Consider the following 19086-nt stretch of genomic DNA (forward strand, 5'->3'; position numbering starts at 1 on the left):
TAAATCAAGTCAGATGTGTTCTTTTTAGGGCATCTACCTGCTAAATCAAGTTGTAGGATATATATAAGAGGAAGGGCCAGAATGATTTTGAATGCCTAGCTACAACTCACGTCTATAGAAAGACATTCCAAAGTGAAGCGTGGATCCAGCTCGTAAAATATATACTCCCTCCGTTCCGAATTACTTGTCTTGAATTTGTCTAGATACAGATGTATCTAGACTCATTTTAGTGCTAGATACTTCTGTATCTAGACAAATCCAAGACAAGTAATTTAGAACGGAGGGAGTATATTACAAAGAAGAATGGGTGGAAGACGAAATTGAGTATTATACTACTTTCATTAGTACTTTATACCATAACGCGGCAAAACAAAAAATTACTGCAGATTTCAGTGGCATAAAAAATCTTCTATTTTACTACTTTCCTCGGAATTTTGCAGTGGTACACATTTCTGATCAGACTATCCATCAGTGGCGGAGCTTGACCAATATCTTTGGGGGGGGGGGGGGCAAATAGAATATATAGGCTACTTGGGGGGCAAAACATACAAAATTTCACAATCCAAGCTCTCTTCCTAAATTATTTATGCCTACATGTGCTAATCATGGGGGGGCCACAGCCCCCCCCCCCAACAATGCACTAAGCTCCGCCACTGCTATCCATCACCTGGGTCTCCAAATAAAAAACTACTCCATCCGTCCCAAATTAAGTGTCTCAACTTTATACTAATTTTAATAGTAAGTTGTACTAAAGTGTCTCAACTTTGTACTAATTTTAGTAGTAAGTTGTACTAAAGTTGAGACATTTATTTTGGGACGGGGAGAGTACCGTTTACTGCCGGTCTACAACCATACCACTTGTTAGAGTTAAAAACATGAACAAATAATGCAATTCTTATTCAAGCAAAACAGATAATAAAATTTAGCACGATATGTATATCTCCATTCATGATGAAAGAAATCAAAGAGAGGCAATATTGACCTTCCATTTGATGTATTCGATGGAGTGAAGCATGTCGATGTCGCAATGGCGTCTACTTAGGCATATATCTACACTTTCAGATTTTGGCAGAGAAGTTTTTAACCTCACTGAGTCGTTAGCATTGAGTAGGGCAGCCAGAACGCAATATGTAGAAAACTGCATTGAGTTAGTCATGAGAAAGAACTATAGGTTTAAGTGTTTTTCATCACATTCTCCTGAAAGGTAGCTAAAAGTTTCAAGTATATAGAACCATTGACTCATGTTTTAGATGTCTATAACGTTAAGCATGCAACCAAAAGTATATAGCAACCTTTTGGAACTGTACTATAACATTCACGAATCAAGATTCAGTGGCTGAAGAGTGGGGCAGAAAAATGTTTAATACCTAGTTCTTGACAGCCTTGTGCATGACAGTATTCTGGGGGAACGCGACAGACTTGTCCTTCTTCCATGTCTTGGTTGTCAAGACTCAAGAGACGAAAGAAGGACAAGCGTAGAGCGTGGGTTCGATTGGACCATGGCTCCACTCAATGCCATCTCCTTATCAGTAGTTAGCTATGTGCCGTCAGTCTTCTTGTTTACCAGGACTGAAAAACACACCAACCACCAAACAGATCTGCCAATTCATCTGACCAAGAGATAGCAACAACTACTAACCAGAGTGCTTGTCAGAGTGGTCAATGTAAAACTTGTTAGGCTTCATGACTGAACAAAACCTTGGCATTACTCTAGCTGAACTGCTAGATTAGGAAACAAATGTTCCTCTTGACAAGCTCCCAGGCGAGATTGTCCGGAACCGTCACCATTTATCTGTTCCTAAAAAATCATATCAACCAATGAATATGAAACCCATCAGAAAAAAGTGTAAGGATTCTCAAGTTTCTATCTCACATAGCCGATAGCTTCTGCATAGTGGTAACGACTGGTGTTCCTGCTCGTGGCTGCACTGAAGTGCGTGATGAAGGCAGACGGTCTGCCGACGCTCTTTGTTATGAGATAGCCGCAAGAGGCTGCAGACCGTCATGGGCGGCATCAGGGTGAGATGCATCAACGGCTGGAAGCAGGCAAGGAAGTGGACGGGCCATACCTCTTTGGAAGGAAGCACCACAGTCCTAGCAGCAGCAGCGTGACCCCACCACGGCACCACGCGCCAGAACCATGGCCTTCTCTTTCCCTGTGGGCATTATGTTGGGGAACGTAGCAGAAATTCAAAAATTTCCTACGTGTCACCAAGATCTATCTATGGAGAAACCAGCAACGAGGGGAAGGAGAGTGCATCTACATACCCTTGTAGATCGTTAAGCGGAAGCGTTCAAGAGAACGGGGTTGAAGGAGTCGTACTCGTCGTGATCCAAATCACCGGAGATCCTAGTGCCGAACGGACGGCACCTCCGCGTTCAACACACGTACAGCCCGGTGACGTCTCCCATGCCTTGATCCAGCAAGGAGAGAGGGAGAGGTTGAGGAAGACTCCATCCAGCAGCAGCACAACGGCGTGGTGGTGGTGGAGGAGCGTGGCAATCCTACAGGGCTTCGCCAAGCACCTACGGGAGAGGAGGAGGTGTCACAGGAGGGAGGGAGGCGCCAGGGCTTCAGGTATGGATGCCCTTCCTCCCCTCCACTATATATAGGGGCAAGGGAGAGGGGGGAGGCGCAGCCTTGCCCCTTCCTCCAAGGAAGGGGTGCGGCCAAGAGGGGGGGAGGAGTCCATCCTCCCCAAGGCACCTCGGAGGTGCCTTCCCCCTTGAGGACTCTTCCCTCCCCAAGTTTCCTTGGCGCATGGGCCTCTTGGGGCTGGTGCCCTTGGCCCATATAGGCCAAGGCGCACCCCCTACAGCCCATGTGGCCCCCCGGGGCAGGTGGACCCCCCCCCGGTGGACCCCCGGACCCCTTTCGGCACTCCCGGTACAATACCGATAAAGTGCGAAACTTTTCCGACGACCAAAATAAGACTTTCCATATATAAATCTTTACCTCCGGACCATTCCGGAACTCCTCGTGACGTCCGGGATCTCATCCGGGACTCCCAACAACATTCGGTAACCACATACAAACTTCCTTTATAACCCTAGCGTCATCGAACCTTAAGTGTGTAGACCCTACTGGTTCGGGAACCATGCAGACATGACCGAGACGTTCTCCGGTCAATAACCAACAGCGGGATCTGGATACCCATGTTGGCTCCCACATGTTCCACGATGATCTCATCGGATGAACCATGATGTCAAGGACTCAATCGATCCCGTATACAATTCCCTTTGTCTAGCAGTATTTTACTTGCCCGAGATTCGATCGTCGGTATACCGATACCTTGTTCAATCTCGTTACCGGCAAGACTCTTTACTCGTTCCGTAACACATCATCCCGTGATCAACCCCTTGGTCACATTGTGCACATTATGATGATGTCCTACCGAGTGGGCCCAGAGATACCTCTCCGTTTACACGGAGTGACAAATCCCAGTCTCGATTCGTGCCAACCCAACAGACACTTTCGGAGATACCTGTAATGCACCTTTATAGCCACCCAGTTACGTTGTGACGTTTGGTACACCCAAAGCATTCCTACGGTATCCGGGAGTTGCACAATCTCATGGTCTAAGGAAAAGATACTTGACATTAGAAAAGCTTTAGCATGCGAACTACACGATCTTTGTGCTAGGCTTAGGATTGGGTCTTGTTCATCACATCATTCTCCTAATGATGTGATCCCGTTATCAACGACATCCAATGTCCATAGCCAGGAAACCATGACTATCTGTTGATCACAACGAGCTAGTCAACTAGAGGCTCACTAGGGACATATTGTGGTCTATGTATTCACACGTGTATTACGATTTCTGGATAATACAGTTATAGCATGAATAAAAGACTATTATCATGAACAAAGAAATATAATAATAACACTTTTATTATTGCCTCTAGGGCATATTTCCAACAGTCTCCCACTTGCACTAGAGTCAATAATCTAGTTCACATCACCATGTGATTAACACTGACAGGTCACATCACCATGTGACCAATATCCAAAGAGTTTACTAGTGTCACCAAACTAGTTCACATCATCATGTGATTAAGACTCAATGAGTTCTGGGGTTTGATCATGTTCTGCTCGTGAGAGAGGTTTTAGTCAACGGGTCTGCAACATCCAGATCCGTATGTACTTCGCAAATCTCTAGGTCATATTGTAAATGCTGCTTCCACGCTCCACTTGGAGCTATTCCAAATGGTTGTTCCACTATACGTATCCGGTTTGCTACTCAGAGTCACTCGGATAGGTGTTAAAGCTTGCATCGACGTAACCCTTTATGTCGAACTCTTTATCACCTCCATAATCGAGAAACATATCCTTATTCCTCTAAGGATAACTTTGACCGCCATCTAGTGATCCACTCCTTGATCACCTTTGTACCCTCTTGCCAGACAAGCGGCAAGGCACACATCAGGTGCGGTACTTAGCATGGCATACTGTAGAGCCTACGTCTAAAGCATAGGGGACGACCTTCGTCCTTTCTCTCTTTTTTGCCGTGGTCGAGCTTTAACTCTTAACTTCATACCTTACATCTCAGGCAAGAACTCCCTTTTTGACTGATCCATCTTGAACACCTTCAAGATCATGTCAAGGTAAGTGCTCATTTGAAAGTACCATTAAGCGTTTTTTGATCTATCCTCATAGATCTTGATGCTCAATGTTCAAGTAGCTTAATCCAGGTTTTCTATTGAAAAACACCTTTCAAATAACCCTATATGCTTTCTAGAAATTCTACATCATTTCTGATCATCAATATGTCAACAATATATACTCATCAGAAATTCTATAGTGCTCCCACTCACTTCTTTGGAAATACAAGTTTCTCATAAACTTTGTATAAATCCAAAATCTTTGATCATCTCATCAAAGCGTACATTCCAACTCCGAGATGCTTACTCCAGTCCATAGAAGGATCGCTGGAGCTAGCATACCTTTTAGCATCCTCAGGATCGACCAAACCTTTCTGATTGTATCACATACAACCTTTCCTTACGAAAACTGGTAAGGAAACTTGTCTTGACATCCATCTGCCAGATTTCATAAATGCAGCTTGTGCTAATATGATTCCGACGGACTTTAAGCATCGCTACGGATGACAAAATCTCATCGTAGTCAACTCCTTGAACTTGTGAAAAACTCTTCGCCACAAGTCGAGCTTCATAGATGGTGACATTACCATCCACGTCTGTCTTCTTCTTAAAGATCCATTTATCTCAATGGCTTGCCGATCATCGGGCAAGTCCACTAAAGTCCATGCTTTGTTCTGATACATGGATCCTATCTCGGATTTCATGGCTTCTAACCATTTGTTGGAATTTGGGCCCACCGTCGCTTCTCCATAGCTCGTAGGTTCATTGTTGTCTAGCAACATGACCTTCAAGACAGGATTACTGTACCACTCTGAAGTAGTACGTATCCTTGTCACCCTACGAGGTACGGTAGTGACTTGATCCGAAACTTCATGATCACTATCATAAGCTTATACTTCAATTGGTGTAGGTGCCACAGGAACAACTTCCTGTGCCCTGCTACACACTGGTTGAAGTGATGGTTCAATAACCTCATCAAGTCTCCACCATCCTCCCACTCAACTTTTCGAGACAAACTTTTCCTCGAGAAAGGACCCGGTTCAAGAAACAATCCCTATTGCTTTCAAATCTGAATTAGGAGGTATACCCAACTGTTTTGGGTGTCCTATGAAGATGCATTTTATCCGTTTTGGGTTCGAGCTTATCAATCTGAAACTTTTCACATAAGCGTCGCAGCCCCAAACCTTTAAGAAATGACAACTTAGGTTTCTCCAAACCATAATTCAAACGTTGTCGTCTCAACGGAATTATGTGGTACCCTATTAAAGTGAGTGCGGTTGTCTCTAATGCCTAACCCATGAATAATAGTGGTAATTCGATAAGTGACATCAAGGTACGCACCATATCCAATAGGGTGCAACTATGATGTTCGGACGCACCATCACACTATGGTGTTCCAGGCGGTATTAATTGTAAAACAATTTCCACAATGTCTTAATTGCGTGCCAAAGCTCATAACTCAGATACTCATCTCTATGATCATATCATAGACATTTTATCCTCTTGTCACGACGATCTTCAACTTCACTCTGAAATTACTTGAACCATTCAATAATTCAGACTTGTGTTTCATCAAGTAAATATACTCAACATCTACTCAAATCATCTATGAAGTAAGAACATAACGATATTCACTGCATGCCTCAGCACTCATTGGACTGCACACATCAAAATGTGTTACTTCCAACAAGTTGCTATCTTGTTCCATCTCACTGAAACAAGGCTTTTCAGTCATCTTGCCTATGTGGTATGATTTACATATCTCAAGTGATTCAAAATCAAGTGAGTCTAAACGACCCATTTGCATGGAGTTTCTTCATGCGTATACACCAATAGACATGGTTCGCATGTCTCAAACTTTTAAAAACGAGTGAGTCCAAAGATCCATCAACATGGAGCTTCTTCATGCGTTTTACACCATTATGACTTACATGGCAGTGCCACAAGTAAGTGGTACTATCATTACTATCTTATATCCTTTTTGGCATGAAAATGTGTATCACTACGATCGAGATTCAATAAACCATTCCTTTAGGTGCAAGACCATTGAAGGTATTATTCAAATAAATAGAGTAACCATTATTCTCCTTAAATGAATAACCGTATTGCGATAGACATAATCCAATCATGTCTATGCTCAACGCAAACACCAAATCTCGATGGTAGAGGGAGCGTGCGATGCTTGATCACATCAACCTTGGAAACACTTCCAACACATATCGTCAGCTCACCTTTAGCTAGTCTCCGTTTATTCCGTAGCTTTTATTTCGAGTTACTAACACTTAGCAACCGAACCGGTATCTCAATACCCTGGTGCTACTAGGAGTACTAGTAAAGTACACATTAACATAATGTATATCCAATATACTTCTATCGACCTTGCCAGCCTTCTCATCTACCAAGTATCTAGGGTAATTCTGCTCCAGTGGTTATTCCCCTTATTACAGAAGCACTTAGTTTCGGGTTTGGGTTCAACCTTGGGTTTCTTCACTAGAGCAGCAGCTGATTTGCTGTTTCATGAAGTATCCCTTCTTGCCCTTGCCCTTCTTGAAACTAGTGGTTTCACCAACCATCAACAATTGATGCTCCTTCTTGATTTCTACTTTCGCGATGCCAAACAACGCGAATACCTCAAGGATCATCATCTCTATCCTTGATATGTTATAGTTCATCATGAAGCTCTAGCAGCTTGGTGGCAATGACTTTGGAGAAACATCACTATCTCATCTGGAAGATCAACTCCCACTCGATTCAAGTGATTGTTGCACTCAGACAATCTGAGCACAAGCTCAACGATTTAGCTTTTTCTCCTGAGTTTGCAAGCTAAGAAAATCGTCGGAGGTCTCATACCTCTTGACGTGGGCACGAGCCTGAAATCCCAATTTCAGCCCTCGAAACATCTCATATGTTCCGCGACGTTTCGAAAACGTCTTTGGTGCCTCTACTTAAACCATTTAACTGAACTATCACGTAGTTATCAAAACATGTATGTCCGATGTTCGCAACATCGACAAACGACGTTTGGGGTTCAGCACACTGAGCGGTGCATTAAGGACATAAGCTGTCTACTGTCCGCATAATCGCTACTTTCAACTTTCAACTATATTTTCTCTAGGAACATATCTAAACAGTGGAACTAAAGCGCGAGCTTACGACATAATTTGCAAAGATCTTTTGACTATGTTCAGGATAATTAAGTTCATCTTATGAACTCCCACTCAGATAGACATCCCTCTGGTCATCTAAGTGATTACATGATCCGAGTCAACTAGGCCGTGTCCGATCATCACGTGAGACGGACTAGTCATCATCGGTGAACATCTTCATGTTGATCGTATCTACTATACGACTCATGCTCGACCTTTCGGTCTCCGTGTTCCGAGGCCATGTCTGTACATGCTAGGCTCGTCAAGTTAACCCTAAGTGTATTGCATGTGTAAATCTGTCTTACACCCGTTGTATGTGAACGTAAGGATCTATCACACCCGATCATCACGTGGTGCTTCGAAGCGACGAACTTTAGCAACGGTGCACAGTTAGGGGAGAACACTTCTTGAAATTGGTTGTAAGGGATCATCTTATTTACTACCGTCGTTCTAAGTAAACAAGATGCATAAACATAATAAACATCACATGCAATTATATAGTAGTGACATGATATGGCCAATATCATTTAGCTCCATTGATCTCCATCTTCGGGGCTCCATGATCATCATCGTCACCGGCATGACACCATGATCTCCATCATCATGATCTCCATCATCGTGTCTTCATGAAGTTGTCTCGCCAACTATTACTTCTACTACTATGGCTACCGGTTAGCAATAAAGTAAAGTAATTACATGGCGTTGTTTAATGACACGCAGGTCATACAATAAATAAGACAACTCCTATGGCTCCTGCCGGTTGTCATACTCATCGACATGCAAGTCGTGATTCCTATTACAAGAACATGATCAATCTCATACATCACATATATTCATCACATTCTTCTTGGCCATATCACATCACATAGCATACCCTGCAAAAACAAGTTAGACGTCCTCTAATTGTTGTTTGCATGTTTTACGTGGCTGCTATGGGTTTCTAGCAAGAACGTTTCTTACCTACGCAAAAACCACAACGTGATATGCCAATTGCTATTTACCCTTCATAAGGACCCTTTTCATCGAATCCGTTCCGACTAAAGTGGGAGAGACTGGCACCCGCTAGCCACCTTATGCACCAAGTGCATGTCAGTCGGTGGAACCTGTCTCACATAAGAGTACGTGTAAGGTCGGTCCGAGCCGCTTGATCCCACAATACCGTCGAAACAAGATTGGACTAGTAACGGTAAGCATATTGAACAACATCAACGCCCACAACTACTTTGTGTTCTACTCGTGTAAAGAATCTACGCAATAGACCTAGCTCATGATGCCACTGTTGGGGAACGTAGCAGAAATTCAAAAATTTCCTACGTGTCACCAAGATCTATCTATGGAGAAACCAGCAACGAGGGGAAGGAGAGTGCATCTACATACCCTTGTAGATCGCTAAGCGGAAGCGTTCAAGAGAACGAGGTTGAAGGAGTCGTACTCGTCGTGATCCAAATCACCGGAGATCCTAGTGCCGAATGGACGGCACCTCCGCGTTCAACACACGTACAGCCCGGTGACGTCTCCCATGCCTTGATCCAGCAAGGAGAGAGGGAGAGATTGAGGAAGACTCCATCCAGCAGCAGCACAACGGCGTGGTGGTGGTGGAGGAGCGTGGCAATCCTGCAGGGCTTCGCCAAGCACCTACGGGAGAGGAGGAGGTGTCACGGGAGGGAGGGAGGCGCCAGGGCTTCAGGTATGGATGCCCTCCCTCCCCTCCACTATATATAGGGGCAAGGGAGAGGGAGGAGGCGCAGCCTTGCCCCTTCCTCCAAGGAAGGGGTGCGGCCAAGAGGGGGGGAGGAGTCCATCCTCCCCAAGGCACCTCGGAGGTGCCTTCCCCCTTGAGGACTCTTCCCTCCCCAAGTTTCCTTGGCGCATGGGCCTCTTGGGGCTGGTGCCCTTGGCCCATATAGGCCAAGGCGCACCCCCTACAGCCCATGTGCCCCCCCGAGGCAGGTGGACCCCCCCCCCCCGGTGGACCCCCGGACCCCTTTCGGCACTCCCGGTACAATACCGATAAAGTGCGAAACTTTTCCGGCGACCAAAATAAGACTTTCCATATATAAATCTTTACCTCCGGACCATTCCGGAACTCCTCGTGACGTCCGGGATCTCTTCCGGGACTCCGAACAACATTCGGTAACCACATACAAACTTCCTTTATAACCCTAGCGTCATCGAACCTTAAGTGTGTAGACCCTACGGGTTCGGGAACCATGCAGACATGACCGAGACGTTCTCCGGTCAATAACCAACAGCGGGATCTGGATACCCATGTTGGCTCCCACATGTTCCACGATGATCTCATCGGATGAACCACGATGTCAAGGACTCAATCGATCCCGTATACAATTCCCTTTGTCTAGCGGTATTTTACTTGCCCGAGATTCGATCACCGGTATACCGATACCTTGTTCAATCTCGTTACCGGCAAGTCTCTTTACTCGTTCCGTAACACATCATCCCGTGATCAACCCCTTGGTCACATTGTGCACATTATGATGATGTCCTACCGAGTGGGCCCAGAGATACCTCTCCGTTTACACGGAGTGACAAATCCCAGTCTCGATTCGTGCCAACCCAACATACACTTTCGGAGATACCTGTAATGCACCTTTATAGCCACCCAGTTACGTTGTGACGTTTGGTACACCCAAAGCATTCCTACGGTATTCGGGAGTTGCACAATCTCATGGTCTAAGGAAAAGATACTTGACATTAGAAAAGTTTTAGCATACGAACTACACGATCTTTGTGCTAGGCTTAGGATTGGGTCTTGTCCATCACATCATTCTCCTAATGATGTGATCCCGTTATCAACTACATCCAATGTCCATAGCCAGGAAACATGACTATCTGTTGATCACAACGAGCTAGTCAACTAGAGGCTCACTAGGGACATATTGTGGTCTATGTATTCACACGTGTATTACGATTTCCGGATAATACAGTTATAGCATAAATAAAAGACTATTATCATGAACAAAGAAATATAATAATAACACTTTTATTATTGCCTCTAGGGCATATTTCCAACACATTAGGCCAGCACCGCCCGCTGCGCTCTTCTGCCGCTTGCTAGATTTCCACCGGCGATTACATGTGTCCACCTGCTCCTCCCACGATCCCACCGCCTCCCACCGTCCGTTGCCACAAACCGATCTTTCGCCGACCGTTTCACTGCCACTCAGACGGCCCCTGCCATGGGAGAGAAAACGTAGGGACCAGACAGTACAGGCTACGGGGAGAAGATGGGTCGGAGGGAGGGTGAGATAGCGTTACCTGGGCCTCATTCATCACGGCCATGGGCGCGGCGCTCCTGCTCGTCTCCCTCCCCACGTCAAGTCCCTCCTCAAGTCGGTGAAGAACAGATGAGATTGGAAGGGCTTGGATCCATCGTTCCAGTCTAATTTGGCTGCAGTGTGGAACCGCTCGAGGTCGCCATAAGCGTGAGGAGGTCGGCAGCGGTGATTCCTCTATGGAGAGCAACGGGATTGAGATGGAGGGATTTGGGGGAAGGGGAGTGGGAGGTGGTACGTGCGTACGTGCGCTGCACTGTTTTATTTCCTTTTTCTTTTCTTCCTTCGTGCGACGGGTGGAGAGGAGCGAGGAGGTCCGCTTTTTTCGCGTGCTGGGAGAAGTTTACATGCAAGAGGAGGCCTGGTTGAACCATCACGACGACGGAAGATTCCTCTTTAATAGTAGAGAAGATTTATTGGGTTACCAAAGGTCGGCCGGCTCAGCTGAGTCAACCCACCCCCGCTATCTCCGCTCCATATTTATACAGCGGCAGCCACCAGTGCTCCTCCCCACCCCCTCGCTCGCTCGCTCGCTCAGTAGTGGTAGGCCGGCAGGAAGGCCCCGCCCGCTCACTAGTGGTAGGCCGGCAGGAAGGCTCACAGCTGCCTGCCATCGACAACGCCCGGGAGCGCACGTCGTCCATTGTTTCCATGGCTCCGCCCCGCGCCGGCGCCGGCGCCGGCGCCGTGCTGCTCGTGGTGGTGGCGCTCCTCTTCGTCGACGCAGCAGCGGCCGGCGGCGGCGGCATGAAGATGGCGACACACGGCGAGGTGCGGTATCGATCCCCTGCCCGCGAGATTACAAATTTTACTATTATGCTGCATGCTTTGCAGGATGGTGTTGTAGTATTTCATTTTTGAGAGAGCTAGTTGAAACTGATAGGAGGAGGCTTCACGTGGTGGGTAGCCGGCTAGGTAAGTCCAACCGGAGTCTATCTGTATCCCTGTTGCCTCCGTATGGGCCTGAAACGGCTAGATGTATATATAGGGAAACAAAATAGGAAATCTATTCTATTCTTTTCAGCCGGCTGATTACAGGCTCGTCTAAACCGCCCTCCCCGCACGACACGCGTCCCGCTGGGCCCTCCCACTGCCCAGCCTTATCCCCTCATCTGTAGCGTCACGAGATCCACTGATTTTTTCATCAAACTCGATCCCCTTATGTTCTGCTCCGCACCTCTCTCTCCTACAGCTCTCTTCACCGTGGCCGTGGACAGAGTAAATAGCATAAAACTACTACTTTACAGGCTAGGGTTACAAAAAACTACCGGTTTTTAATTTTTCTCAAATAACTATCAAGTCAGGGGTTGGCTGTTTCAAAAAACCCCAAATTCTCTTTGTTAAAAAATTAAACAAGTTTATGATAGGTCGGGCCCGCCACTAAACACACCGTTTGGTTGACCGTTTGTTTGACCGTTAACTGACTTGTGGGGGCCACATGTCAGCGCATCATTAACAGATTTTTTACAGATTAGCCCCTACAAATATTTTTAAAAAGCAATCGGGTCCCTGGAATCATTTTAAAAAAGCAATCGGGTCCTTGGGCGCCGCCGCGCCTCCAAAGGCTCTGCCCGTGGTCGCCGTCGCACCATGGGGCTTCGCCCTTGGTCGCCGCGCCTGTAGCCTGGGTGGCCGGGGTGGTCGACGGGCGCGCCGCCGTGGGGCGCCGGCTCAGGTCACCGCGCCGCCGCGCGCCATCGGGATCCGCCTGGAGCGCCGCCAGTCATGGGGCTCCGGCTCGGGTCACCGCACCACCGCGCGCCATCGGGAGCCGCCTGGGCCGCCGCCGGCCATGGGGCTCCGCTCAGGTCTCCACGCCGCCCTCACGCCGTGCCTCGCCCGCGGCCGCCTCCATCCCCTGGCCCGAGCTCCTCAAGCTCGACACAGATGGCCTGCGTCGCCGCTGGAGTGTCGCGGACGAGGCCGGCCTCGTTGCAACCGTCGCCGCCAGGAGCTCCGACTTGGAGGGAGGTTCGCCGGCTTGGGAGGGGGAGGGGGTCGCCGGCTTGGGAGGGGGAGGGGGTCGCCAGCTCGGGAGGCAGAGAAAGAAGAAAGAGAAGTGGAAGAAGAAACTTACATGTGGGCCCCACATGTAAGTTAACGGTCAAACTAAGGTCAAACTAACGATTTGTTTAGCTGTGGGCCCAACCTGTCATAATCGTGATCAACTGATAAAGACTCGATGATTTGGGTTTTTTGAAACAGCCGACCGCCCATTTGGTAGTTACTCCCTCCGTAAACTAATATAAGAGCGTTTAGAATACTAAAATAGTGATCTAAACGCTCTTATATTAGTTTACAGAGGGAGTATCTGAGAAAAATTAAAAACCGGTAGTTTTTTGAAACCCTAGCCTGCAAAGTAGTAGTTTTATGCTATTTACTCCCGTGGACACGATCTAAGCTTCGCTGCCCTGCTGCCTCCCAAGCTCCACCACTATGCTGCCCAAGCTCCATGCGACCGGTGTTGCATTGCAGCGCTCGTCGGTGACGCCGGCGCTATGATGCGGTGGTCGTCGATAGCTGCGGCGGTGCAACATGGTGGGCCGGTGGCTCCCAAGCTCCAACACGATGTTGCCCAAGCTCCACACGACCGGTGTTGCGTTACAGCGTTCATCGATGAAGTCAGCGCTGCGACGCGGTGGTCCGCGGTTGCTGCCGGCGATGCCGCCCTCGTCGGTCTTGCCAGCGCTGTGATGCAGCACTCGCGCCGCTGCAAGGGGCGTCGGGTGTTGTGATGCAACGCTCGTTGATAACGTCGGTGTTGCTATGCAGCATTGCCGAAGCTGCGATGGAGAGCACCACCACGCCGGTGTCGTGGCTACAATGAAGCATCACCGGAGTTGCGACGAGCTGCCCACGTTGGGTTGGAGCACCGTCACGCCGGTTTCGTGGTTGCAATGGAGCATGGCCGGAGCTACGGCCGGTGCTGCTAGTGCCGGTGTCACTGTTGTAATGGAGCATGGTCGGAGTTGCAACGGGCCGCCGGTGCTGCGATGGAGCACCGCCGGCCGCGCCGGTGTTGGCGCTGCAGAACGTGGCAGCGGTGCTACGATGAAGCTCGACGGTGGCAGCAAAAAGTGTTGCGGAGTGCTATCTTTTTTTTTGAAAACTACTTGACGCACTTTATTAAACTCATATCAAAGTTACATCATCCACAATGTCCAAAAGTAAAAAGCTGGGAGAATCACCATCCCAAACAAAAGTAGAATTTAAATTGAAACTATGTCTAGCAAGATTGTGTGTCAATCTATTAGCCTCCCTAGAACAATGAGTGAAGGATACCGCACCAATACGGTAATGCTTTTTGAAAACAATCAGCCAAAATAGCAGTATAGGGGCTCCAAATCTCAATCACGCCATTGCATGCTTGAATAACTTCCAATGAGTCAGATTCAACAACGACTTGATGACAGCCGAGTCCTTCAACCAACTCTAGTCCTTGCTGAATAGCTACTGCTTCCGCCGTTGTTGCATCAAGGAGATGATGAAGCAACCAGGATGCTCCCGCAAGAGCCTCTCCTCGGTTGTTTCGAAGAATTGCCGCAGCTGCACCCGTTCCATCTTCAAAAAAAGCGGCGTCAACATTTAATTTATAAGAATTGATTGGAGGTTTCACCCACATAACTTTATCCGGTTTCTTCTGATCCGCAGCTCGAGAAAAGTTACTTGTGATTGCTTGGATAGCGAATGCAGTACCTGAAGGATTTTGGACATTTTTGCCCTTAACAAATTCTCGTCGTTGCCACCATATATACCAAGCCCCAACGACCAAAGACTCCCGGAATCCCAACCTACCAAGAACAGGTGAATGTCTCGCCGGCTGCGTTAGTAATTCTTCAAGGATCACACTACCCGACCTATCAATTTGAATGACTTCACCTATTATTTCATGTAACCCCAGTTTCTTCCATACTTCTTTTGCTCTTTCACATGTAAACATCAGATGCCGCATATCTTCCGCCCTTGCTTGCATACTGGGCATTGAGGCTGTACCTTGATGTGTCTATTTGCCAAGATCGACATCCCTGGGACAATACCATGTAAAGCACGCGCGAAAATTTTCACCTTGCTTGGAATTTGTAACTTCTACAAAATATCCCATACCGGGTTTGCATTCATAGCTCCTTGGCCATCCCCCCACCTAGTTTGAGCACCAAATTGATGTTCCCATTCCACATAATAAGCTGATCGAACCGAGAATGAGAACGACTTCGTATACTGCCATGCCACAAAATCTTCAGTCATGTTAATTAGGGCTCAAAGGGATTTTTAAAATTCTTTCCACATCCACCCAAATAAAATTATCTCTAATCAAAGCCTCATCCCACTGTCCTGTAAAGGGATCAATTAAATCATCTACATTCTGCAGAAGTCTTTGTCCTTTCACAGTTATTACTTCCCTGTTCGGACTTCTAGGCACCCAATGGTCTTCCCATATGTTGATATTTGCTCCAGTACCAACTCTCCATATGTGTCCTCTCATAAATGTGCGTAGCCCAGCAATTATGCTCTGCCAAGTAAAAGAGGATCCCTTCTTCGGACCCACTTTCAGTAAATTGTCATCGGAGTGCTATCTTTTCGTTCCTCGATGTGATGTTTCTTTTTCTTTTGGCGATGCGGGGTGCACGCGGGAGTAGTTGCTTGAGATGAAGATGAATGGTGTGATCCAATGGCCATACAACACCTGATCCAACGGCCCACGAGGGGGTTGAATTTTTGCCCTGCGTCAGTTCGATGACGCCTAGCAATGGCCAACAAAATATGCATATTTAAAATAAACTAGTAGTAAATGATTGCACGGTAATATTAGGGAGGAAATTAATACATGTTTATAATAGTAGGTAGGATATGAATTGCGTATTAATTACACATTTATATTCGCTAGAATGTCGATTACTTTTAATTGCACGCTTATATTGGATAGGATATCAATTAAACCTTATAATAATGTAATTAGCATAAAGGTTGTTACTACTTGGTAGTATGATATTAACTGCATGTTAAACATGTTGAGCGATTACCATTAAGACAATCCTTTGATGGCCGAGATTAATTGGATCGACTCTTCGGGGCTTTTTATATCGAAAAAACTAATGACCCAACGTTCCCCAGGAGGGGGGTTTGGATCCTCTGTTGTAGTGTAGCGTGCAGTACGGTCACTGTCATGTGGACCCGATTTCATATGTCATCCGCACTGCAACACGCTACAGTAGAGGATCTCAACCCCGGGAGGGGTTGACAAACGAACATATTTTCTTGACAGTTTTAGTTGCGACTCGAGATAAAATGGTGACAATTTTTATGAAGAAAAATGCATTTTTTGAAGAAATTGCTATGTTGTTCTAAAAAATTGTCACGCGATTCACAAAATGTCAACCCCTTCCAGCGAACACGCTGTGGCTATTGGTTTCTTCTATATATTTGTATACATATAGATATATATATGATATGGATACAATATATTAATATAATACTAAGAGAAATTCGTGATTAATATTTTGCTTTAAAATCACATTTGGATGTATAAAGTTCTTTTTCGAGCAAAATTTGGATGTATAAAGTGAGTATGCTATTTTAGTGGTACTGAAAAAGGAGATAAGGTGGTGCTATCTTAGGAGTGCCACGTAGAATAAATGATGAGGTGAGGAGAGAGAACTCATAAAAAAGGCTTGCTTTTTCTTATTTAAGAGAAGACAAGAGATGATCTTTTAGCATAATATGTCTCACCACGTTTTTAGAATGAGGTAAATACACCGCAAGTCACAGAACTTGGACGCGACGGTCAGTTTGGTGCATAAACTTGTAAAATACATGTTTCTGGTCATCTAACTTGTCTTTCTGTCATATACGGTGCTTTTCTACCGTATGATGTGCACTCATGGCTTGCCAACGTGGCAGGGGCCCACTGTCAGTGGCTCAGGCAGTGGGTAATCTGCATGCACTGCTATTTTTCAAAAAGCACCCTTGCATTTTTATCTATTTATGCAGAAAAATCCTCAAATAAAATGACAAATGCTAGAGCGGCAGCAGGATTCAAACACACGCCCTGCTATGATTTGCCTCGCTTAGATGGCCACTTGACCTCCTTACTGTTGACGTTTATAGAGCACAATTAGCTTTATATAAGATAAACCGTACGAGTTAAAGTAGAAACCAAACGAGAAAAGGGGAAAGCACCGATTCTAACCTATGACCACATAAGCTCGCTGCGTGTGCGAGCGCCAACCATCCGGCCACAATGACATTTAAATAGATAAACACATTTTATCGTATGTATTTTTTTCTATTTAAGAAAATTAATTATATTCTAGATAAACTTTTCGGCCAAATCAACTAGATTTTGTTTGAATTCAAGCAATTTTAAATTTAAAAATCTAGATAGGAAATGTAGTGCAGAATGAGTGTACGTATTTTTTTGGACAAACCAACTAAATTTTTGTATGAATTCGAGTAATTTTAAATTAAAAATGTAGATAAAACAAAATATAGTGCAGAATGAATGTAATTTTTTTATCTCAAATAATTTTAAATTTGAAATCTGGATAAAAGAAACTATAGGTCAAAATGAATGTACCTAAATTTTTTGGACAAACAACTAATTTTTTGATTGAATTTGAATAATCTAGATAAAATAAAATATAGTTCATAATGAATATACGTAAATTTCTTTCGGACAAATAAACATAATTTATTATGAATTAAAAAATCTAGCTGAAAGAAATTATATGTGAAGAATAATGTACATCATTTTTTTGGACAAATCATCTAATTTTTGTTTGAATTCAAATAATTTAAAATTTGAAAATAAGGATAAAAGGAAATATAGTGCCCAATGATGGTACATATTTTTTTGGGACAAATCAACAAAATTTTGTTTGAATTCGAATAATTTTAAATTTGAAAATCTAGATAAAAAGAAATATGGGTCAGAATGAATGTATGTATTTTTTTGGGACAAATCAACTAATTTTTATTTTTATTTGAATAATCTATATAAAATAAATATAGTTCACAATGAATGTACGTAATTTTTTTCGAACAAATCAACGGAAATTTTGTTCAAATCCGATAATTTTAAATTGGAAAATCCTGATAAAAGAAAACGTAGGTCAGAATGAATGTATGCATATTTTTGCCAGAAAAATTTGTTTGAATTAAAATAATTTTAGATTAGAAAATCTAGACAAAAGAAAATATAGTGCAGAATGAATGTACGTAATTTTGTTTTGAACAAATCATCAGAAAATTTGTTTGAAGCCGAATAATTTTAAATTTGAAAATCTAGAGAAATGAAAATATATTCAGAATGTGCACTTTTATTTTAGAGGTGATATACCTTAGTAGTCCAAATGAAATACCAAGTATGATCAGTTGCAGTGGATAGATCGCTAGCTCCATTCCAATAGGTTGTTGGTTAGAACTCGCTGGTCCCATTTTTTCCAGCACAATATATTTACAACTTACACTGACCGTAGGACCCAACGGATAACTATTGTTGAAGTGCTTTTGTACAAAGTAAAAAAACGAGCGTGTTTTTGAAAAAACATCATGTGCACTAGCCACTGACAATGGGCCCAATATATTTACAACTTACACTGACGGTGGGACCCAGCGGGCAACTATTGTTGGATTGCTTTTGTAAAAAGTTAAAAAAATTAGGGTGTTTCTGAAAAAAAACATCGGCCCTGGCCATGTTAGCATGCCACGTAGGCAGCGAATACACCCACGTACAGAAAATGTGACCGTATTTACACGCCCGTACAAGTTAGATGACCTGAAAGACGTATTTTGCAAGTTTATGCACCAAACTGACCGTCGCGTGCAAGTTTTAAGACTTCTAGTGTATTTACCTCTTTTAGAATTGCTATTTATTAAAGATAAGACTAAGAGATGACCCATTGTAGACTTTTTCTTTTGCCATCTCTAGATTACATGCAAGACTTAAGATAAGACTATGTTATCAACCATTGTACATCCCCTAATCTATTTTCGAAAGTCCCTTAAAGTGTAAGTTTGCAATAAGAAAAGAAAAATGTAGAAGCTTG

General features: G+C 44.8%; 1 protein-coding gene across 2 annotated transcripts in view; it reads left to right on the forward strand.

Moving 5' to 3' along the window:
- The first annotated feature begins 11518 nt into the window (after positions 1-11518).
- Positions 11519-19086, forward strand: part of LOC123111782 (aminopeptidase M1-C) — a 31563-nt gene continuing 23995 nt past the window's right edge. The window contains exon 1 of one of the 2 annotated variants that reach the window (XM_044532660.1): positions 11519-11812. In XM_044532660.1, the coding sequence (XP_044388595.1) occupies positions 11693-11812 (120 nt within the window). In that variant the 5' untranslated portion in view covers positions 11519-11692. The remainder of the gene's footprint in view (positions 11813-19086) is intronic. The other variant, XM_044532658.1, reaches the window with a different exon arrangement.

The sequence above is a fragment of the Triticum aestivum genome, chromosome 5B (assembly GCF_018294505.1).
Source record: "Triticum aestivum cultivar Chinese Spring chromosome 5B, IWGSC CS RefSeq v2.1, whole genome shotgun sequence".
Lineage (NCBI taxonomy): Eukaryota > Viridiplantae > Streptophyta > Magnoliopsida > Poales > Poaceae > Triticum > Triticum aestivum.